Source organism: Tetrao urogallus, assembly GCF_951394365.1.
Source record: "Tetrao urogallus genome assembly, chromosome: 2".
NCBI lineage: Eukaryota > Metazoa > Chordata > Aves > Galliformes > Phasianidae > Tetrao > Tetrao urogallus.
The window spans coordinates 46370238-46395676 of record NC_136814.1 but is presented as its reverse complement, the minus strand read 5'-3'; the positions used below and the strand labels follow the sequence as shown (position 1 = coordinate 46395676).

Here is a 25439-nt window from a genome sequence, read left to right as displayed (position 1 = left end):
AACATGAGAAAAATCTTCTTTACAGTGAGGGTAACAAGGCACTGGAACAAGATGTCCAGAGAGAGTCTCCTTCTATTGAGATATTGAAAACCTTCTTGGATGCTTTCTCATCTAACATACTGTAAGGAACCTGCTTTAGCAGAGAGTTGGACTAGATGCTCTCCAGAGGTTCCTTCCAACCACTAAGACTCTGTGATCCTGTGTAACCAGCTGTAGCATAATCTCCAGCATCTCATGGAGCTCATTTTGATGCAACAGAATGTGCAAGACATGAAGACTGCACAGACATGCTTTGGTTTCTGACAAGTCATGTGTCAAGGTTGTGCTCCCCTCATCAGTTTTTGTTTCATTTATTTTTAAATCCCACAGGCTAATTCAACATCTTTCTATTGCTCCAAAATAATCTCTTACAGTCAGTCATGTACAAGAAGATTGAACCTAAAAATAGTAGTCAGTAATACACCCGTTGAGTTAATGCTATCAAAGCTTAAATTTAAATCAGGACAAACAAAATACTTGAAGAACGGACTTACTGATAACTAAAACAAGTTATTTTAAAGGTTCCATTTCATTTTGTTGTTGTTGTTACAAACCAACTTACATTTGAGACATTTGTTTTACTTCTTTCATGACTGTAAATGTAGAAAGGGAAACATCTGCAGGATGAACTGTGCTCCATAAAGAAAAAAACTGCTTAAAAATATGTCTCCAGTGTTTGGACATAAAAGACTTTAAAATGATTCAAAAATAATTCAGTCTTTTTTTCCAAAAAGTTTGTCTAAAAGAAAAAAGAAGTGTGTTTGCAGGAAAGGCTAGCAGAAAACTTTCTTAGACAAGTTCCTTTAAAGCTGCAGTTTTATTGCATCACGTCTTCCAATTTCTGAATGTTACATTCATGCACTCTGACAAATTCTCTAAAGAGTTGTCTTTGTATTAGATTGTTACCATAATGAAAAGCATATACATCTTATAGTTTAGGATCATGATAATAATTGTGATTAAAAAAAAAAGATCAAGAATAAATTTTATCTAAATTCCCTGTTATAAATTGGAATATTATGCAGGGGACAATACTTTGACTAGCAGCACTAGCACTAATCATGATTTAAAGCTGCCTACTCCAACCATTGTTAAGCAGAAATATGGTTAAAACTGCATTCTGCAATGGTGGTGTTGTTACCCACCCCTTAAGCATTCCTTTCCTTGGAGTGAGTGCTCCTACTTTTGTGTGCAATTATCAGGGTAGAGATATGGGTAGGCATGCATTTTCAGACAAGAAAACATGGATAGCGTTCCACTGACCTAGCTTTTAGGCAATAAATTAACCTGCCATATGACAACATTGGAATTTGCATCAAGAGAGCCTCTTTAATTGTCAGAGAATTCTGAACAGAGCCAAGCAGAAAGTTTAAAAGGCTGTAATAAGATTCAGGTTTTTTTTCCCCATGGAAGTAGCACAGCTATTTTGCCACAAACCTCTGATCATGCAGGAAGGTTGATATCATCGTTTGTGATTAGAATAAGATAGTCAAAGGATAGCATTTGGACCCCTGGACACTTGTGAAATTTTGAGTCTAAAAGTTTCATTAAAGCTAGTGGTAGATTGCACTGCCCCCAACTTGTTTTTGAAGACTAATCTCAACTAAAAAGCAATAAGAGCAGAGAAAAGCAATCCAACAGCAGAGTTTTTAAATACCCTTCACAATATAAATGTGCTCGACAGTCCCGTTTTTGACATCTGATGAAGTCTAGGCACCAATTAACACCCAGCTGCACTCAAAATATAGCAATGCTATGAAGTCCACACATTTCTCTTAGAAAAACACTGCACAGGTAGAGAGAAATCTGCTGCATTCCGTGACAGAGGCACGTGTAACTGTGCTGCAGCACCAAGCTCTGCTGTAACTCCCAGCAACAACAAAGATCACAGCCTAGATAGAGCACTGGGAATTTTGAACAGGTGTAGACTTAGGCTTTACTTTCTCAGTGATGGGTGACTGAATTAAATTATAACTACACAATTAACTAATATTATCAGAAGCATACCTATTCTCAATAGGGTTAAAGACAGAAAAATATTTTCACAGTGCTAATATGCAAGCCTGACTGACCAAACATGTTCCCTCTGTGACACACTTTAGCAGCTTATTTTGCAGTTCAATCAGGAAGAAGGAAGACTTCTCACAAGACAGCATTTCCTATGTATGAAGAAGCCACACACTAGGAGATCTCAAATATGCCAAGACTGAACAAATTTGCTCTTGCTTTCCTGATTGTCAGTTCCATATTCAAAAGAATTTTTATCAAGAAACAATGATGCAGAGATACAAAAGTTGAAACTGTGCAAACTGCATCAAATCCAACTTCAAAAAGGGGCCATTATTCTATCTTTCTTTTAGAAGATCAGATTTATATAATTTGCCCACTGAAGAAATCATTTGTTATTCAACAGTGAACAGATGAGAACCAACTGCACACATTAATTCTTTGTTCAAAGAGATATTTTTCTTAAAGAGCAATCTAAACTCATAGGCCGCACTTCAACTTTTAAGAAAAATTTAAAGGGCCAATGAATTATTATTATTTTTTATTACTGTTATTTTAATTAAGGCAATCATATCATACATTGATTCTCACTAATGAGAACTCATTAACCAAAGGATTTGACCTCAGGTACTTTATTACCTCTTTGTCAGAGAAAAAAAATAACAACAAATATGGTAAGCAGATGTATTCACTTCGACATCCTCAAGTCAGAATCACAGAACGGCTTGGGTTGGAAGGAGACTTAAAAACCAGCCAGTTCCAACCCTCTGCAGTGGACAGAGTTGCCACCCACGAGGTCAGGCTGCCCAGAGCCCCATTCACCTTGGCCTTGATGGCCTCCAGGAATGGGGCATCCACAGCTTCTCATCCAGAGCTCGTGCCAATGCCTCATCACCCTCTTAGTGAAAGAAATTTAGTGGTTTCTTTTCCCTCCACTTTTCAGAATATGAGAGAAGTTCCAAATTACAACAATTGCTAAGTCATTTTATTTCAACTGAAGACTCAGGCAGTTAATGTAGGTGAAAGTCACACTTTTTCAACCAAGAAGAAAAGAGCTGGAAGGTTCATCCCCTTAGAAATTGGCAGAGAAATTCCACCATTCGTTACAACAAACTTCAGACAGCAAACACTTCTTCAGAGAGAACATTCCCATGTCTCTTACAGAGAACGCTTCAAATTTTCACCATTTCAAAGAGACCTATATGTATTAAATCACTGGCAAGAGAAGAATTGTTATCCTTAGAACTGTGGATAATGTTCTATTAACATGTAATACAGACAAAAATATTACCTCATCATGTGTGTATCTGTAATCAGCCTTCTTTGACTTCAGATCCCATAATACCACTGTTCCGGACTCAAAGCCAATCAGAAGCTGCAACAGTAAGCAAAAATAAGCAAAAAAGTCGTTACAGGGATGAGCAAAGTGCCATTTAAAAAGCCTGTAGATCTTGTCCCAAAGAGATGAAGAATAACACTAGCTGAAGTAACTACAAAGTGATTATTATGACAGAAATTAGTGACAAGCTGTGAAGACTTCAATGTTTGAGATTTACCTTGTGCTGGATTTCACTCTCCCAAATTTTCAGTTAATGCAATGTTAATATAACTAAAATTCATTCAACATTAGGAAAGAAAAAGGTATTTATCTTCCAAATAGTCCTTGGAAATCCATTGAGTTCCAGAACGCACAACATTAAGCTCCTTCCTAACTGTATGCCTTTCAGAATGAAAACCAGGGTTTATTATTCTTATATTCTTAGATTTGCTGGAAGAACACATTGTCCTTCCTGAAGCTCTAGGTAATGGTTCATTGTCTCTAAGACAAAACATTACTATAAACTTTCTCCAGCTGTTAATCAAAATAGAGATATTTGTCTAAAGAAAGAGATAATTGGCTAAAGAAACAAAAGGAATTTTAGTTTTTGAGAGGAAAGTTAGAGAGAAATTAAAGGGAATCATCTTTTTCAAGAAGCAAAACTAAGCCATTTTTCAAGGAACAAAGATTCAAATTGCTCGTAATAACTGCTCTAACACGCTGAGCATCTAAGTGTTTTGCTTTCCTATCTTAAGTGGCACTTCTCATAATGAAAACAAACCAAGGCCAAAACAAGGCAGTAGCAACAGACTAGGCACTCATCATATAGTAGAAGAATGTAATGCAGCTTGCTATTACGTAGTAGCTGGATCTACTCTGAGAGCCTATCTTTCCAACAATATTGTTAAAGTAGTTCCAAGCATCAAGCAGAAGGCCTTCAATTCAACCTTTTTTTCCCTCAGCATGGACATATAGGAATTAAATAAAGTCTGCAGAGATGTATTCGGTATTCAAGGAACTTATGCGTGCAGAGGTGCCCATTGGAGCGCCCTTCATAGTATAAGAAAACACTGTCTTCCCAATACACGCTGTTGTTGTTACAGAGATCTACATCAATACGGTTTATTGCTGTACCTAGACATTTTACATGGATAATTTTTTCAGTATTAAGATTTTCAAAGTTGGCAATCCTTTGCAAAAAGAAAGTAACAGAGAACCTGTGTGTATCTGTATCTGGTGAGCAGGACCAGGGAAGTAATCCTGCCCCTGTACTCAGCTTTAGTGAGGCCCCACCTCAAGTACTGTGTTCACTTTTGGGCACCTCAGTACAGAAAGGACATTGAGGTGCTGCAGCAGGTCCAAAGAAGGGCAACAAGGCTTGTGAAGGGCTTGGAGAATATGCCCTACAAGGAGAGACTGAAGGAACTGGGGCTGTATAGTATGAGGAAAAGGAGGCTGAAGGGAGACCTTATTGCTCTCTTCCAGTATCTGAAAGGTGCTTACAGCGAGAGCGGGGTTGGTCTCTTATTACTGGTGACAGGACGAGGGGAAATGGCCTCAAGTTGCACCAGGGCAAGTTTAGGTTTTAAAAGTTTTAAGAAATGAGTACACAGGATGTTCTTGCAACTACACAGGCACTATATTTTTAGGGATACTTTTCATATTAGAAAGAGGACAGTAAGGTCATTCTAAAAGACTGCCCTACATTTTGATTGATAAAACAATATGCCTTTAACGTTAATTGACAATATTTAAGCATTAAAATGCGGATACAATACACCAAACTAAATAGATCACTAGTCTTCCCTAAAGTTACCATAGTTTCATTACTTTTATGTTCTATGGTCCATGATTCTAGAATGTGATTCAGACCTAACCCTGCAGAGAAACCCAGTAGCTACACATTCTTTCTTTAATGAGTTTCAGCTGAATGGAAAAGCTGTACTCATGAAATTCTTTTTGCAGCTAATCTGTGTGCATCTAGGTTAGAAGCTTACAACTACTATTCAAACCACTGTTGAGACAATACCATCATTGCCTTATGTCTTCAGTTTTATCCACTGTGAACTTGTCAAACCAACAGAAAATAAGCAGAAAAATAGTATTTCTACTGCACACATGGAACAGGAGAAAGAAAATATTTTCAGTTTCTCATTCAAGGTCCTTCACAATTGCGAGTTCAACATGCTTTGATATATCTGAGCCATTACACTGACAGAAATAGACATTCAGAAATTAATTCCTCCATACATTCAATCACTTATGCCTGAATATTCCAGAGGGCAGTCATTAATCAATTTGTTTCAAGTGGCATCAAGGTCTCTGTGAAATATCTGGCTAAATTATAACAATACTCCTGTCATGGGCCAAGCACTTTTGGAAGAGATGTGTACTGACTACTTTTCAAATTCCTTTGGCAAATTCTACTTAACTCCCACTGTGAAAGTCAAGGAAAACCCTTCCTGTTTACTCTTCAGTGTGGACCAAAGGACCCAAGCAGAATTTGCAGTTTGATTTGCTAAATAATTATATGAGCCAGAAAAACTAAAAAAGCCCCAGATCCTTCAAAGAGTAGAAGAGTCATATGATCCCTTCCCTCCTATGACTTAGAGAAGATGTCTGACACCTGAAGCACAGACTCAGTCTTGCAATCATGACTGAAGTACAAATTGAATTACAGAATAGTATATATTTGTCTGCACTTGATCATGTATAAGTGATTCTATAACATGCAACAACACTACAGAAATAAGGCACCTGGGAAACAGGTAAGACGAAAATAGAGAACATATTCTAGCACAAATGGAAGCATAACTTTATACAGACTCCTGAGAATTTCCAAGAATTTCATTGTTTTCTAGCACAACGGTCTCCTCCCAGTGTAAACAAAGAAAAAGTAGAACAGGCTTTGGCTACACAGCCAATAAAGCACCGAATTAACATGTCTTGCAAAACCTTTCTCTATAAAGAAAGTGTGGTACCACAGTAATTGCCGCTGCACAGAAAATAAGAGTTTAAATCTAATCTCCTTGCCTTCTCTTCTATTTAATTCATGAAGCCTTCATTGTGAACTTAAGTTATCCATTCTATGTCATTTTTGTGTGATCCCTGTAAGAAGTCTCCCAGAGAAAAGAGTAATACCTGAACTTTTATTCTAGTAACTCAGAAGGAACCTCTGCATTTAGGTTACAGGTTTGTTTAGTAACATTTAGGTTTTAGTTTGTTTAGTAACATTTTAATTTTTACCAAAATAAGTAACATAACTTGCTTTTGATTTCAAGCATTTTTTCAATTAAACATTTTCAGCTTTTTTTCCCAACATTTCTGATTACAGGATGCATTCAACTATTCTAGTAATACTTCCTACAGTTGTATCTGCATCTTGTTTCATGCTATTTTCAAAGCTTTTCTTCATGTTTCCGATATGGTCCTCAGCTAAGGAATCCTTTCTTTTTAAAGAAGTGGTATTCACATTTGAAAAAAAAAAAATCTTACTTAAAAAACAGTTTATTGAATAGTCTACAATTATACCCTACCTTTCCTTCATCCATTGGATTGTCACTAATGTGGACAATAGGACCTGGGTGAGATTTGGATGACCTAAACAATAAACAAATCCAATTAAAAGAAAAGAAATACCTGTCCAAAATAGCATTTCATAAGATAATTACAAGCAATATAAAAAAGTATATATTTATGCACTCTCACAGCAAAACAAGATTACCCCTACTACGCTAATTAATCCTAAAAAAGCCTCTTGAAGTTGAGCATGGAAAACATTGTATTACTTAAAAAACGAAAACATCAGTAGTGTTTCATACAATATGCACTCTATCTGCCTCTTTTCTTCAAAAACTGGAATACAGCTGACTTCCATCCTGTTGTATTTCTGCATTCTCACAGGAGATTATCTAACCACAACCTACCTCCAAAAACAATAGTTATTACAGGCAAAACTAAACCCACCCTATTATTTCTATAAAGCTTTGCTTCCTTTAATCTTAATTATCTGAAAAGCTACATTTTTGTTTTCCTCTTTCTTCCACTTCGAACATTTGAAGACAAGAGAATATAATACGGTTTCATTTAACATTTTCATTTTTCCATTTTCATTAATTCTTCACTGAAAAAAATTAAAAAATAAAAGCTATTTCTTGAACTTAGTATATTTATATCCTTATAATTGCTGTAAAAATTATACTTTTTTCCTGGAATAGGCTTATTTAAATTTATATTTTAAATGAGTAACGTCAGAATACACATTTTTTACACTGTAGAAGATATTATAAGGATTACTAAAGCTAATTATTCCTGAAGACATGATGATGTTTTACAGAGTTCTGGGCATCACAGCATGAAGTCAAATCAGAAATAGTTTTCACAAATATAAAAACAATTCTGCATATGGACTTATCTTTCCCTCTAACTGCAGAAAGAGACTTGCACAGCCTAATATAAGCCACAACATATTTTTCCTGATTCTTTAATAATCGTAGATTTTTATGTCTATTCCAGGCATTGTGGTAAGAGCATTACAGGCTTAATGTTAATGTTTATGTTAACATTATCACTTCACTTTCATGAGAATAGAAGTTATTTACATGTTTATGTACTTTGTCCACATACTTGATGTGCTGAGAATAATATTAAGTATGAATATAATTTCTGCATCTGATATTAACAACGTTTAGGACATTTCTGTTCTCTCCCCTCAATAGATAATTCTTGATTACACTCACAGTTCAATGGCTTTATTCCACATGATGACATAGCCTGAGAGAGTGAATGATTCCACATTGACGATGTGAATGTTTCCTCTTTCAGTGCCCACATATAGCCATTTACTTTGGAAAGGCAGATGACAAAATGTTATCCTGAAAAAGAACACCACCAGAAAAAGGATTAGAAGTCTTAATAAATCCTGCATTTCAAGTTCTACATTTCCAAAGGGTAGAAGAAATGCAGCAAACAATATGCAGGTAGAGAAAATTAGTAAAACCAGTACACGGTGAAAGAGATTCTCAGACAATGTAAAACTTAGAAAAAACACCAAATATAAACCAAAATATTATAAGACTGCTAAGTCATTCAGATATAAATCACACAGCCACCTTTGAAAATTATCACATTGAATGTTATTCCTCAAGATTGCTGTCATTTTAAACTTAGAATACAATACTCCTATGTTATAATCCACAAATTTCCCTTCAGAATCCATCGAATTCCAAGTTTTGAAAAACAGAGGATTTTTAGAATTAATCCACTACTGTTTAAGCTGGTTTTGAGTGAGGAAACAGAGAGAAAAGAGAAGCTAATAAATGTATGCTTAAAGGCGAGCCAAAGCATTCCACAAAGAGCAAACCTGAAAAAAAGAACAACATGAAACCTAAGCAATTGTAAAAGTTATTTAAAAATTAGTTTAAAGTTGGTGATATCATTTGACTTAAATCACATTTCCATTTCCTGCCTTGTATTTCTTATTTCTTTCCTCTGTTGATAGATGGAAATAACTGAACAAAATCCATATCCTAACTGCTATCAACACCAGCAAGTAACATTTTTTTTATTTTTTTTTTTGAAACAGTATCTCTAGTGAAAATGTTATTATTTTAAAGTTTGGTTATTTCTGGCTACTGGAATCCTGTTTATTTTTTACATTGTTGTCAAAATTGATACAGCAATGAAGTCTGCTTAGAATTGCAGATTCTAAAGCATTTGAGTTTTCTACATAACAGAAATATAGAAATTACAGTCTAAAAATTTTCTAGAAGATGTTTTAGAATTTACCGTTATCTGATATGGTCCAATACATAAAACAACTCAAACTACTTGTGCTATAAAACTAGGGTGTTTAAAAATGTTTCGATGATAAGGTACAATACTTATGAAATGGAAATTTGTTCTGTCAACTCTAATCCTTAGCTTTACAGATTTATTCTTATTTTCTCCCAGTTGGACTCCCTTCTTGTCAAATGCATGCATCATTTCACAAGCCTGTTAATAATTATTTATGCAAAGTACAGCCTTAGATACTTTGCATTAGATGTTCTATATACTTATTTAACTTCGGCACAAAAGCAAATGCTGAAAGCAGCAATGGAAAAGTCTACTAACAGTTGAAAAGACATTATTTTGTATTACAGACTTCAGACATTATAGCTTTTCTTGTAATGCTACCTGGATCTTTTTTATATCACTAATAGACTTCTAACTTGGAAATATTGTTTGCTCAGGCAAAACTTCAGTTTACCCATTTTCAAAGTTTTTGATTTTTTATGTTTTAATATTTAAGCACAAAGGTTGCACTAGCATTTTGCACTGATGTTTTACAGAAAAAAGGACTACATACAAGATTTTAAGTGCTTCAACTCAGTAAACCTGGAAACATAACATTTTTACTATAGATAATAATTTGCAAGCACTGCTGCTTAAACACTTGAATATAATCAACTTGCTTGAAGGACAAAAATGATTTTATTTGAAGTTAAATCATACACATGCACATCTATTAGACAGGACTCCCAAATACTGCTGTCCAGTAACATATTCTCCCACTATGAACAGGTAATGGGGTAGAAGAAGAAAGGCAGCATGAGAAAAGGGGGAGAAAGAAACCCTCAGCAATTTGTAATGCTATAGCTTTTTTTTTTTTTTTTTGCCAGGATTCCATCTGCCAGAAGAAGCTGGCAGCCACATCAGCTGGATCTAAAACTGTGGTCTAGCAGCCAGAAAGAATATTCAGGAGTAGGGCCATGAGTATATCTGTATTGATTTGTAAGTTAATATTACCACCTATAGGAGTCCAACACTCATTATAAAAAATGAATCTATTTTGTGTCATTTAAAGGTGGACCAAAATATAAGTTGAGGCAGCAACTTTGATTACTATAGCAAAACGGCAACAACTGAAGGAAAAAGTGCTCATCTCAATGCTTTTAATGCCTTTATGGAATAGTTCTAGGTTATACAGCTGCATTCAATTTACTGTCTGCTCTGTGCAACAGAGATTAGTTTTGTCAACAGTTATCAAGCAGTGAAATGCTTCCACACCAAGAGTAAATTACATTTGACCAAGTAGCTTTACAAAACATTTACAAAATCTCTAAGTTGGGAGCTTGACAAGATTTCAGAATTGTAAGTACAGGTATATACAAAGCAGTGTTCCTAGTCTTATCCTTCCAAATGTGCTTTTACCACCCTTCTATAATCAGTCTTGTATGATGTCTATATAACTATAAAATATTCCTTTAGAATTTTCATGGTTTACAGAAATGATGACTAGCTAAATCCAAAAGGATTTAGGATCATGCCAATCGTGCCATGATCACTGTTTCACAGAATCACAGAATGGTTTGGGTTAGAAGGGGCCATTTAAGAGCATCTAGCTCCAACCCCCCAGTATAGACAAGGATTTCATCCCTAATGTAATACATGCTTGCTCCACTTGCAAGTAAGTTCACTTGCTATTTATTTTCAATTTTCAGAAAATCTATTACATTTTCATCTACTTAAATAGATTAATTTCAGAAAACAGCATTTATTTCCACATTCCACTTACAGAATTACATTACAATCCACATACTGAGGTTCTTTTTCAGTGACTAAGACTTCAAATAAGACACTACTTTAAAATCAGCCTATGTCAGAAATTTTATCGCCCTTTTACAAAAATGAATTTCAGAGAAGCTATAGCTCTCTTCACCAGTGAAATCACACTAGCACGTCAGTATACAATGTAACATTCAGTGACCCAGCTTGTTTTATTTAAAATTGGAATTGGGGTTAAAAGAAGTACAAACTTGTTGGAGGGTACAAAAATAAGTCCAAAAGCTTTCTTGGTAGTTAGGTAGCTCTCTCCTGGCCTAGGGCATCATGTATTTGTTTCTTAAGACTATGGACTTTCCTTCAGATACCTATTTCTGTGCCACAAGAAAATTATACTCTGTAGCTAATACATGAAGATCTATGAAAGTATGAATTGCCATACTATGTGTACCATACATTTCCTTCATTCAAGCCTTCTTACCCTTCTCTCCCTACCCCACCTCCAATCCCCAAAAACCCAACAAACAATGGCTGGACTGAAAGCATCACAGATACACTGAACTCAAGGAACATTTCTTGCCAAGCCTTTTCTAGCATACAAATCCCAACTGCCTGACAGCAATCAGTCAAGAGCAGAGTATCAGACATTTTCTTTCCTGCATCAAACCGCTTTGACAAAAAACACCAGGAGAGAGGCATCCATTAAAAAAACAGACCAGTTTTGTGCTTCTGAAGAAACACCTTAAGTGGGACTACGTGAGCAAGTGATGACAGAAAGCGAGCTTTTGCAGGCAGTTCTTCCATGGCACAACAAATTCATCGTATTATCTCCCCAGAAATTTCAGTTACCTTATTAAGAACAATACATTTTGTGACACTGATGGCATAATGCAAGTATTGTGCACAGTACTTTATTCCACATATTTTGCTTCTCGATCTCTGTGCAAATAAAGAAGTCCCTTTATAGAAGAAAGCAATGTTTCCAAGAGATTTTTTTTATTTTAAATTCTACAATATGATTTTAATGTATGCTGATGTTATTGCTAAAATGAGGTACTGTTATGCAACGCCAAAACAGTGGGCATATTTCTAAAGTAGCTGTACTCCTCCAAAAGCACAAATTCTTCCTCCTCACTGCGTACACACTCACAGTGCCACTTCTCCATCTTACCCCTAAAAAAACCCAAACACAACAACTACAAAAGCCAAGAAAAAGTTTAACTGTGAAACACATTTGTCAGAGTTTGACCAGTAGTTCCTAGGAAAATGATTATATACAGAAAATCCAGTGTTACATTAGCAGTAGAAAATACTGATAGAAGTCCTAAACTTCGCAAAAAAAAACACCTATTTTTTTAACTGTACTTTTAATATAATTTGTGCTACTGCTTATGGGAAAGTATTAGAAATGATACAGAAATGATAGACATCTTTAACTAGCCATTTGGAAATCTACTGAAAAGATTTTCTTTGTTTACTGCAGACCATGTCTTTTCCAATATCTGTTCAAATTAGTAAAGAAAAATCTCGACTGTGGTTGTGTCACAACATACATCAAATCATAATTATAGCAAATTATAGTATTCCCAAGTTTAATTATGGAAAACTCAAAGAATAAAGTTTATTACACTAATATGTAAGAAGGCTAATTGTTCCAATTAAGGGAAATATTAAGTAAAAAAAGATGGACCATTATCTTGAGTGTATTATTATGACAACAAACAGCCTTCTAAATTAATCTTTACCTTCCTTTAGTCTACTGCAGTATGAAGTATTATGTTCTTCAGAATTTTGCACAGCTTTAACAAAGCACAGCATCAAATGCTTAGATGAATGACAAACACTGGTAACAGGTTTCCTTTTTAAGTAATTAAAACTACTTCTAGAACCTCACACTATCATTGTATGTCTGTAGTTACTGTAATTACATTAGCTGATCAAATCATTACCAGAGATGCAAAGAGCAATGTTAACCTACCAAAGTTGCCTTCTGCATACTTATGACTTTCTTCAAGCTTTCACATGTAGAATAGCCACCATATAAAACAGCAAAACTTAAAAGTTTGAAGTCCTATGTTAGACTAGATTCCATATCCATGGACCCCATTTCAAGTCTTCAAACGGCACAAAGTCAAAAGCCATTCTGATGGAACAAAGCAGCAGCTGTGTTTTTCCCATACTGCTGTAAACGAGCTACTTCCAAATTACTGGTAACAGCATCAACTTAAAATATCTACTTGTATGAAGAAAAGGCCTGAAGAGACAGGAGGCACATGCAGAGAAAGTCTTCTTCAATGCTTCCCAAAATTGTCTCTAGAAAGGCCATATGGATAAAGGCAGTATATCATACAAACTGGACCAGCTACTTTAACTCCATCTGCATTCCATAACAACACTCTAAATGATGCTTCTCCAAATATGATCACTTGAAGAACTGCCTCTAAGGCATTGAAAAGAATTTATGTTCAACATCTGAGTTCTAGCATACATTAGTGGTAACAAAACATGGTATTGGGAAGGCAAGAGCTGAGAACAGAAACAAAATGGAGCACTGCCATCACTGATGCAACAAATACCAGGGCCATCTGAACATTATTCCAGTTCCCAGATTTTGTGGTGGTTTTTTTTTTGGTTGTTGTTTTGTTTTGATGTTCTAGTTTGTTTTTTTAATTGTTTGTTTTTACAAAATATAATATCCCTAATACATTCTACTTTCTATATGTTTATATACAAAGAGAAAAAGGCTGACTCACTGTTTGCAATGTTGTAATGACAAAAGACCGACTCAAGTTTGCCTTTTCATAATTTTCCAATACTGAAGAAATTCACACCAAACACTAAGGATTTGAGGATCCCAGCCACTGATAAAATCCCCTGAAGTAGATTCATGAGTTCCTGTCAGACATCTTTTAGGACTCAAGGAATAACCACCACCCTTTGACATCAGAAGACACTCAAGTAGCTTGCTCTAATATAAGTAGAATCACAGAAGCCTTAGAGTTGGAAGGGACTTTTAAAGACGATCTAGTCCAACTCCCCAGCAATGAACAGGGATCATTGCAGAGCTAAACCAGACTGCCCAGGGCTTGATCTGGCCTTGCCTTAAGTAGTTCAGGCTGAATGTTTGGTCTTGCAAGTTATGTAGCAGGACTTAACAAATGTCGACAGATGTAAATTTCCCATAGGAGACAGACAAATCATGATCATTACTAATGTGGAAAGCCTGCCATATGAGAAGGCTTAAAGACCCAGAGATTGATTTATGCCCATGAATGTGACAGTTGGTCATTATGTGGCTCATAGCTCTGTAAAAATCATTAATGTACAGAGAAAACAGCTAATCAGACAATAGAGACAGGTTTCACAGTAATCTGAAATCCCAGGGCAGTAGAACTCTGCACTTCAGTTCTCTCTCAATACCAAATGCAGCAGCAGGAAACATGCAATTGTATCTCAATTGCAAGTTGGGACTCAGAGTGCATTGTACAGCTTCAACAAAAAAAAATTTAAAGGAATCAAATCTTGCATGAGTGAAGTACTCACTTCAGCAGCAGATCAAGAGTACTGAAAACCTTTTTCTCTTGCTAACTAACCAAAATAAAACAGAACTCCTAAATATGCTGCCGAGTCAATCACCATTGAATAACATTTTCAAGACAACAGGGGAAAAGTATTATATGAAATTATAAAGGCAAATAGATCAGATTACTTCTTTTTGATCTTCAAAAATAAGCTATTTTTCAACATAAGAAGATAGCTACGTGCCATATGTTAAAGGTGTACCCAGTGCATTACTGATTTTACAAAAACAGAAGTATCATTTGGATACATGCCTGTTCTTTGTTATACCATAATCCCACCCCAAAACACAGAGTAAAGTGGGGAAAAAAGAGCTCACTAAATAAAAGTTGAAAATGAAACAGTAGAATTGGTACACAAAAAATGAGAAACGAGAAGTCAGTGATCATCTGCTCTCAAAGCAAAAAAAAAGATATCCTGTATGTCCTTCTATTATCCACAAAGTGGCAGAATTGGTCAGCTTATAAATTCAGTTATGTGAAAGGAGGAAGAAGTCTCCTTGCAACAAATGCCTGCTAATATGTAGTGTGGGTAGATTTACAGAATCTAACAAAGTGAGGTATATGTCATAAAAGTCAAAAATCCTATGTGCTAGCAAAAAGTAAATACAAGGGGATTTATTTCTCCCCACACCCTGCAGGGTTTGTGTTTGAAATACAATGCTCACGTTGCCGTTGATAGCAGGGTATAAAACCAACAGTACTTAAAACAACTTTGTAACTCCAAATTGTGCACTTTCATGCTGAGGAAGACTATTTAAATCCCACAGCGTAAGAGTCGACATATTAAAAATTAAACTGCTATCAATGCATTCAGTGATCAATATGCAAAGCGTCAGTACACAAAACACTTGATTCTATTTTTACACTATGGTTCTTGTTTTTGTCTTCAGGCTATGTTACAAAGCAAGTAAAACATTCATTTTGGCAATAAGACAGAATCACAACCATCTCAGAAAAGATGCAAGTCTTTAATCACAAGTTTTCCATTTTCTACATAAAGCTGAGGTATTTTCAAGTCTATTCAAGTGACAGAAACTGCACTGTCATTCACTGAAAAAATACGCTAGCAAACAAAACCTAGTTCACACAGTAAACCGCATATTTAGCAAAGAGGTACAAAGATGCTAATTTGTATAGTAAGTCACGCAAACACAAACCCCACGTATATATCATTTTGCATTCTTTATCAGGCCCCTACACACTGCTCCTCTCTCCTTCCCACAGTTAAGGAGCAGTTAAGACCAAGCTTGTCATTACATTGGTTTAATATCTTCTAAGTTCTGTTTAGTAACTAGAACATGAAGCAGCTGCGAAACCCACACAAATGTGACAAGAACAAAAGGCTAGAAAACTTGCAAAACTATCTTGTTTTGTACTGCGCTTCTGACATCTGCCATTAATTTCAACAGATTTGTTATACATTAACATGTTCACCAGTCACCAGGTCATAAAAGACTTGTTTAAAATTATTCACTATCAGTGGTACTAGAGGCAGTAAATGGCTATGTGTCTATCAAATTACCAAATCTTTTTGATAGTTGATGAAAGACTCAACATGAGCAGGCAACGTGAGCTTGCAGCCCAGGCGGCCAATCGTATCCTGGATTGCATCAAGAGAAGCGTTACCAGCAGGTAAAAGGAGGTGATTCTGCCCCTCTACTCTGCTCTCATGAAACTCCATGTGGAGTACTGTATCCAATTCTGTAGCCTCCAACACAAGAAGGACGTGGGGCTGCTGGAGCAGGTCCAGAGGAGGCCATGAAGATGATCAGAGGGCTGGAGCATCTCCCCAGTGGGGACAGGTTGAGAGAATAGGGGCTCTTCAGCCTGGAGAAGAGAAGGCTCCTGGGGCACCTTATAGTGGCCTTCCAGTACCTGAAGAGAGCCTAGAGGAAATCTGGGGAGGGACTTTTTATAAGGGCACGTAGTGACAGGACGAGGTGAAATGGTGTTAGACTGGAAGAGAGTAGGTTTAGACTAAACATTAGGAAGAAATTATTTACTGTGAGAATGATGAGACTTTGGAACAGGTTGCCCAGAGAGGTTGTGAATGCCCCCGCCTGGCAGTATTCAAGGCCAGGATGGATGGGGCTTTGAGCAACCTGGTCTAGTGGGAGGTGTCCCTGACTATAGCATGGGGGTGGAAACTAGATGATCTTAAAGGTCCCTTCCAATCCAAACTATTTTATGATTGGATTTAAAAACAAAAGAGAAAAACTGCCCCAACCTTTTGACTTCAACTCTCAAGTAGAATACAAATACTGCTTTTCTTTTCTATCAAGACATTTCCAGGCATTTCCAAATGGGTATGCAATTTTAAACCCTTGCACATAGTTTTCTAGAGAAAATACTGATAAAACTTAAGCAATTGCTTCGGTCCTTTCATAAATTTGGACTTCATTTCTCCACCAAGAACATTTTTTCAGTTTGTTCAATTATTTATTTTCTTTTACCCAAACTAATTTGAAAGATAATGAAAGTCCCTACAAAGTACAAGCCAGCAAATTGAAGCATCATTACTACATCATATTACCACAAGGCTCAGTTTTAGTATTTAATATTTTAATAATTCATGTTTGATTAGTTAGTTATTGTTATGAGAACGTCTTAACCACAACTCATAAGTTATTTAAAGGATATTATTAATAACGTACCTAAAATCCTATTTAAGAATATTTATATTTAAATATATATTTAAATACATATTTAAAGATTTAAATATTCAAGAATACTTATCTCCTTAAATTTAGTCTCCTTAAATTTAGTAGCAGTTTAATGTACAACATAAAACTGACCCAAAGTTAACTACTCCAAATTCAAGTATCATCAAACCCATTAGAAGTAGTTAACACTAAGAGCTCCAAGCTATTAAAAGCAGTAAACAGAATTATTCAGCAATGAACTTGTTCAATTCTCTTAACTTCAAAATAAAAGTGATTGCCTTTTAATGAGATCACGCTTTATTTTATAAAGCTTTGTGTTACGGATTAGTCAAAGGAATACTGACTTGACTATTTGAAAACTTAGGTGACAGTCATAAAGCATGATGTAAACAGCTATGGCAATGTATGGCTCTGGGATCTTAACTGTCCTGGCTACTTCTATAAGTTATGATGATAGATCCTTGAAAATTACTACAAGAATAAATCTTTGTCTCTTCACTTCATTACTCTTGATAATATGGTGTTTCCACCATATATTTTTTGCAAGCCACAAGTATTCATTTAAGTCAAACTCAAATAAACAAGTAGCACTTCCACTGAAGTGATGTGAGCTAACTAAACCATTTCCTGACCATTTTTCTGCTAAGAACACACACAGTTCAACTCCCTGTGACAGATTTTGGTAGTGAGACCACATTTCACAAAATCACAGAATTGCTAAGGTTGGAAGAGAACTCTAGAGGTCATCTGGTCCCATCCCACTGTTCAAGCAGTGCCACCTACAACAGGTTGCTCGGAGCCATGTTCGTGTGGCCTTTGCAGATCTCCAAGGAGAGAAACTCCATAAACTCTCTAGGCAATCAGTGTCAGAACTCAGTCACCCTCAACAGTAAAGAAATTTTTCCTCATGTTCGATCAGAAATTCCTGCATATCAATTTGTCAGTTCCTTCTCATCTTGGGCACCAGTGAGAAGTCTGGCTGCATCCTCTTTAAACCATCTCTTCAGTTACTTGAACACACTGATCAGATGCTCTCTGGACCTTCTCTTCTCCAGACAGAAGAGGCCCAGTTCACTCAGCATTTCCTCATAAGAGAGATCATCCAATCATTTTCGGTGCTCCTGAAGAGTGTCCAGTGGAGGTTTACACGTCTGTCTTGTTCTGCAGAGCACAGATGTTGCTTCGCTGGGATTGAACAGATGAGGAAGAGAATCTCCCTCAGTCTTCTAGCAACATTCTTCTTAATAAAGCCAAGTATACCTACTGGCCTTCTTGACTGCGAAGCTAAATTGTTAGCTTATGGTCAATTTGTTGTCAATGAGAACCCTCGCATCCTTCTTTACGGTGCTACATTCCAACACCTTAGCACCCAAGCTTGTTCTGGTGCATGGAGTTATTACTCCCCATGTGCAGGACCCTGCACTTTATTCACTGAATTTCAAGAGGTTCCTTCTCTGCCCATCTTCCCAACCTGTCAAGATGTGGAAGTCAGGTATGCCCAAATGATCTCTGAACTGATTTTTCTTAAGAAAGGAAAAATATTGCTTAAACTAGAAAGCAGATTGATGCATTCAGAGCAAAATGATGGTTTCAAAATTCCTCTTGGTTTAAACAAAGATATCTTTATATCTCAGACTCTAAACCAACTTCCAACAGATTTACGTATAATCAGAATCACCTCCTCAGATACCCACTTTAAAGCAGTAGTTAGAAGCTGTCATCCAATGTTTTACTTCAGGCTGTAAAGACAAATTTTACATTTACATTTTACAAGGAGCTACGGAGGTAAGAGAAAAGCCATTTAAGAAACAAGAAGAAAGATGAGGGGGAGAATTACATTTGGATACACCACTGTATCTCCTATGGATGGACAACTAGAGGTGAATTTCATTCCTCTCTACTTGACTTTTATCCTACATACACCCTGACATATCTTTGGTATGCAGAATGTGTTTTGTGATCAATAGTTTATACATAGTCATTACAAAAACAACTTCAAGAGAAACTTGGAATCACTTAGTCTTCTACCCCATGAAAACAATCTCCACCTATGTCAGTCCTGACAAATTTCTTTGTGACCTGCTCTTTTTTTTAAAGTCTAAGGTTACTCTACAATCCGCCCAGCAGTCTATCCAAGCACTTTGTATGATATCACATTAAAAGGTTTTATATAAATATTTAAGCTTTCCTCCTTCTTGCTATCTATTACTTAAAGCCTATTCCCACCATACTCAACAGAGGTGCAAGTCATAGACTATTCTGCGTTCGTGCTAGGCATCTCTGAGCTCTGAGAAGTCCAGCTCAGAAGTAGACTGCTTAAAAGCTGCACAGCATGCCAGCTGAAATTGTACTCATTCTGGAGGGAAAAAAAAAAAAAAAAAAAAAAAAAAAAGGACTACTTCCAAAAACTTGTTAACAAAAAGCAAAGAAGCAAAAAACGGCAAAAAAAACAACTCACCTCAGTTTAGCAGAGATATGCTGCATCTACCCATAAGCACTTTTGATCATAACAGCCTATAACTCAAGTCCAATGTATTTCCCACTTCAATCATTTAACAATTTATTAATTCTACTGCATCAATAAATCCAACCTTTCATTTTCACACTGTGATAATAACATGCAAAGCAACAATCCAAGCCCTACCGTTCTCGGTTAAATTTGAGTGAATGAAGTATAGCAGGTCTCTTCTGACGTAAGTTCCACAGGTGTAAGGTATCATCAGCCAAGGCACTCACAAGAGCTCCCTGTTTAAAATAAAGTTTTACTGAATTTATTTCTAGAACTCTAGAAATACTATTAATAACATCATAGAAGAAATATTGCAATTTGCTACCAATATTAAAATATTTACAAGCATGCATGTTAAAATCATAGACAGATAAGTTTCATATAGTAGTAGTGGGATAACTGATTTGATTGCAGCGTTCAGCCTGGTAACATTTCGTTCTGTGCTATACTGAAGAGTAATTGCAAAGAAGCTTTTTCTGGAGTGCACAAGTTTCCTCAAGCACATATCTGTAGAGAAATAAGTAATAAATTCTGCAGCTAACATCTACATGCTGACAAATTTAGTGATACTTGACCTCAGCATCACTCTGAGGTAGCGATCCCTCTAAAAATCTGGTACCTAAGTAGCTCAAGAACAGTACTGCTGTCAGGTCTCAGCTGTTATGTCTTTCGAAATAAATGTGAAATTGCTGAGGATTCAAATCAGAGATCTTTTCTCAGCTCACATCTAAAACAATAGCTATCAAAGTAAAGTTAACAATCCACTGAGACTGTTGGTACTATTAAAAGTGTACTTTACTTCAAGGGATGACTTGCAATATTTACTGACAGAAATGGATATATTACTGCAAAAAAGTTCCTGCTTGTAGCAGGAGTACTGTAGAAATGAAGTCATTTTCAAAAGTTAGTCAGGCAATGTATACTATTAAAAAAGTTACCTTGTTATTAGTGTTTAAAACAAGTAATTCTTGGCATGACTGGTATCTATAATTTGATGTTTGCTTAGTGAGAAACTGAGGAACACACAGTGCATCTTCTCTAAATTACAGAATACAGACATTGATTTACTAACCTCATTAATCAGGAACTGAAGCTGGATTACTGCAGCTCCACTGTCATGCTGGCAGTAACATTCAACTCCTGGCCGACCAAAGCTGAATTGTTAACATTAAGGAAAAATTGATGTATGCAATGTAGGAGAAAGAAAAACATTGTCAACATCAGTAATACCATATTCAAACAGGCTAACATCCTGCTTCTAGCTCAAATACTTAAAATATTTAACCACATAGATCTTAACATCAAGAAAAAAAACCACATTTATAAACATAGTAACATAAGGATTAGAAAGGTCCATTTTATTTATCCCCATGGAATAAGAAAATTAGATATAAAGGCTCAACTTATATTTATCTAAAGGATCCTTTGTCAATGACAACACAATAGAGAATGATGAGACAGTTATTTTAGTAGTGTTAAATATCAGGACTAGCATAAAAGAAAGTTATTTAAATAAGCCTCATAACCAAATGATCAAATTCTTCAAGTTCCAAAGGAGATTTCTCTGCTTTTGAAATGCTACTTACAGATAAAAGAAGAGTTGAATAATGTAAGGAATATTAAAAGAAAATGTACCATGGAAGAGATAAAATAAAAATAAAAATCAGTAGCCAAAACATGGAGGAGTCAATGGTAAATTATGTACAATGTAAATTTCCAGGATCTCAGTATCAAGATTTCCTGGATTCACACCAACTATGAGATAACAAAAATGTGTTCATTCTCCCTCTCATGCATAAATCAGTCCTCTACTTTTATAATGAATACTAAACAGAAGTAACAACAGACTCTTTCTAATCTCCATAGTTGATTTGCAAATACTTTGTATTTTCGATTTTATTATCCTCTTTCTCCAGACATGAAATTAAGGCAGCTTTCCAACCACTAGGTGAGAGAACAGAAATAACACACATCCAAATGAATTATGTAAAACAGTCAGTATATAATCATTACAGCACAAACAGGATTCCTGGAGAATATTTTGCCAAAGAGCTGAACACCTACAGTTTTAAGCAGGCATCTTGGGAAGAATGGAAACCATTTCAAAGACATATGCAAGTCACTGAAAATATACAATTTGTTTGTTAGTATACACAAGAAATTAACAAATCATTACAATTCTCATTCAACCTTCAAGTCTTCCATTTACTGAGAAAATGTTGATCAAATTGAAGTGGGTACAAATACCCTTTAAAAAGGTATTTGTTACATATTTAATTTATATGTGTGTGTGTATGCATATATACACAGACATTCATATCTACCTATATCTAGTGTGAATACATCTATCAATAGATCTATATATGCTAAAGAGAAAGATAGATGCCTTCATACTAGAGAGAGTGGAAAAGCAAAAGTAACTATTAGGTTAAATGGAAGTTAAAAATCACAAGCATCTCCTGCTCAGTGTCTGAAAAGTGAGACAAAATGCAGGCAGAACTGCAGTAGAAAGAAGTCTGCCTCAACACACCTCAGTATTTTACTTTTTAAACTTCCATCACTTTCTTCTCCTAACCTAATGAATCTGTGTAACATCCAGCCAAGTGTTGAGAGAGATATTAAACAGATGTTGAATAATCCAGTAAACTTAATTCCAGCTTTCTTCCCTGAATAGAAATAGTAATTTAATTTTGTTCTCGAGTGGAAAGGCTTAAAGAGTCAGCTCGCATCACCTGTTTTTTTCCCTTTCTGTATTTTTAATTCTTACCAATTTGGTTTCTGTAGAAAGAAGTCATCTGTGTTTCACTGTGTTCCACTGCCAGTTAATAGCACTTAATAAATAAATAAATAAATAAGCTTAGAATTCACGCTTCTCCCTCCCCAAGAGGATATCTTTCTTTACAAACTCAGAATACTTTTAACGTACAGTGCTTTTGCAAAAAGACTGGAAAGGAAAAATCCCCACAAGGAAGAACAAAATTTTCAGACTATTTACATCAGCCTTGCTCACACTTCTGCGTTCACTTGAATTGACAACTACTTGCAGTAAAAGACAAGCAATTTCTAAAGGTAAAATTCAGATGTATACAGGAACTGAATTTTAAGACTTGTCAATTATTTATCTGCCCTGAAATAGTTTTCTAACAAAAGCTTTCCCAAATATCTCCACAGAAATTAGTTTCCAACTTAAATATGTAACAGTTATTCTTTCACCACCCACAATTTATTTGGAGTTGAACCTTCATGGCTACCTTGCCTCATAACAAGAGAAGTATGACCCAGAAAAACACAGAAATCCAGAGATTTTTTTTGAGTCACTCCAATCTTCACAAATTTTATCCTTCACATGTTGGCTTCAAGAATTGTCTACTGCAAGTATTTCTAGAAGCACTGTTACCAGTTAATACAATTTTCAATATTAAAAATGCTTGAACTTTGGACCAAAAATCCTTTAGCATTTTCCAGGGCATATAAACCAGTTTCCACAGATCAATACATTTGCAACATTACAAGTAAGTTTACAAAAGTTTACACATACAGAGGAAGTTTTTGCTTTTTGACAAGTGAGTGAAAGCCACATATACAGATCTGAAAAACAGTTTAATCTCTTATCTCACAGTTATGAAAAAAATAAAATCAATCACTGCAGCTAGTCCATTTAGTGCTTTCAACCAAGGATTATGTTGCCTTCACTTCTTCATCTGGTAGCTAGAATTACTATTCTCATCTTGAATTATATCATCATCCTAACCATCATTAATCTTCTTTTCTAAAGCAATGCAAAGTCTCCTAGTTTTCTGAATTCAATACTTCAATACTGGCTGTAGAAGGATAAGAGAACAGAGAGTTTCACTTGGAAGGGACCTTCAGAAATTGAGCCTGTCCAATCCCTCCATATCTTTTTGTGTGCCCGCTCAAGGCACAGGAACTTACTATACTAAGCAGTGACTTTACCACACAGCAGTCCCTGAAACAGGCAGAGACTGTAATGGATAATGACAAGATAGGCAAAGCATTTTCATTCTACAGGCAGGAAAAATTGCCTGCCAAAGGCCTAGGGTTGCAGTAGAGAAAAACAGTGTGCTCTGAGCAGATCTGTTGGTTTTTTGTTTGGTTTTTTAAACTCAAATACCAATCCTTTCTCCTTCCAAGCACTTCTTCCCACTACTGCTATTCTGTCTATTAATCTAAATATGAACAAAAAAGTTTAAGAGCTTCTCAGCAGTAGCTATGACTATTGCTTCTGTGCTCCCCGATGTGATAAGGAAATTGACAACAGCAAACACTACCATTTGTCTCTAGTGCACGTTCTATGAGAAAGCAAGCAAAAGACAAAAGACAAAAGGCTTGGACAAGTGAAGGAAGTAATAAGGTGCACATGAACTAACATCAGTGTTCACTTTCCAAACAGCTAGCACAGGTCATATATTAAAAAAGCATAGGATCACACAAATATAACCTTACCAAATCTGTAGCAAGAGTTCCAAAATGTATTTTTGCCATAGATGTTTCACAGAGCTACCCTTGCTTTTTTCAATTTTTCACACAGACAGAACTAAAGCATTTCAGTTTGTTACTGTGTTTTAATGCTGCTAAATTCTGTTTAAAAAAAAAAAAAAAAACAAAAATCAAAAATCTTAGTATTTGTAGCTTATCTGCATGGGAACAACTCAATGCACATCTGCCTAAATAGCATTTTTTTGAAAATGAAAACAAATTCCAGATTACGTATGAAAGCCTCAGGAGGCTTTTCACTTTTTACTTCTGTCATGCATATGGGTCTTTTTCATATTTTTTTAAATATTAGGCTGTTTCTTCACATGTGGTTGACCTGTCTGACACTGGAAACAGCTGCAAAAGCTGTAGCTATCAATTCAATCCCTAGCATAAACCACTCATGAATACAGAATCACATTTATAACAATTTCCTTTCAAACTGTTCTCAACTTCATATTATACTGCAATGAAGTTTTATAGTACAGCACAAGATATGAACTGTATACCTGTATCAGATTTGTCACCATTACAATAGCTTGGGATTTACAAGACACATACAAATCTAGCAACCTTTAGAATGTGTTACCAGATACTCCTCAAAACTCTAGCAGTAATACTTCACAGTAAATAAACATTTGGCAATTGTGATACAAAATACAGATCTACTAGAGAAAGATACATACCACTGATCTGAATTATGTGCAAATCAGTAAGGTTGCTTAGAGTTCTCTTTCATATACCAGTCTGTAGCACAGAGCTTTAAAGCACTGCAGATTACATTTGCATATTTTAAAACAGCCATTTCTAAACAGTGTTTTACCACTTTGTTTGGTCTGTCCCCCAATTATTTTTCTAGACAGCAAAATCACCACTTACTTCACGCAGTGTTGTCTGTACCTCAACTGTGGCCCCCAAGAATTACCATAACAGAAAAATATGAAGATGGCGAGGTTTCCAAACTGTTCTGAGCATATAATAACTACAAGCCAGGCTGGGATTACTCACCACTGCCAATGTCTTGATGCCATCCAACTACACACAAAAACCAAACAGTTCATTTATGGTACTCTGAAATTCAATGTACACTCCTGTTGATGTATAGTCCTCTAAGCAGTAGATCAGCTTTGATTCATTCAACTTAACTGTCAGATGATCCTATCTGTGCTTAGGTCTGATTGGTACTATCGCTCTCTCATCCAAAAGTACAATTTCTCACAGAAACAATCGCAAAGAACAGTGCCTCAATACACACAGACAGTAAAAGAGTTATTCACAAAGTG

The 25439-nt window shown here is 35.7% G+C and overlaps 1 protein-coding gene across 3 annotated transcripts in view; it reads right to left on the bottom strand.

Annotated features, from left to right (window-relative positions):
- STXBP5 (syntaxin binding protein 5) overlaps window positions 1-25439 on the bottom strand; it is a gene marked incomplete at both ends in the record, with an annotated part of 100378 nt that overhangs the window by 50731 nt on the left and 24208 nt on the right. For all 3 annotated transcript variants that reach the window (XM_079549897.1, XM_079549898.1, XM_079549899.1), the window contains 5 exons: window positions 3338-3421; window positions 6901-6964; window positions 8104-8238; window positions 19798-19898; window positions 20735-20816. In XM_079549897.1, the coding sequence (XP_079406023.1) occupies window positions 3338-3421; window positions 6901-6964; window positions 8104-8238; window positions 19798-19898; window positions 20735-20816 (466 nt within the window). The remainder of the gene's footprint in view (window positions 1-3337; window positions 3422-6900; window positions 6965-8103; window positions 8239-19797; window positions 19899-20734; window positions 20817-25439) is intronic.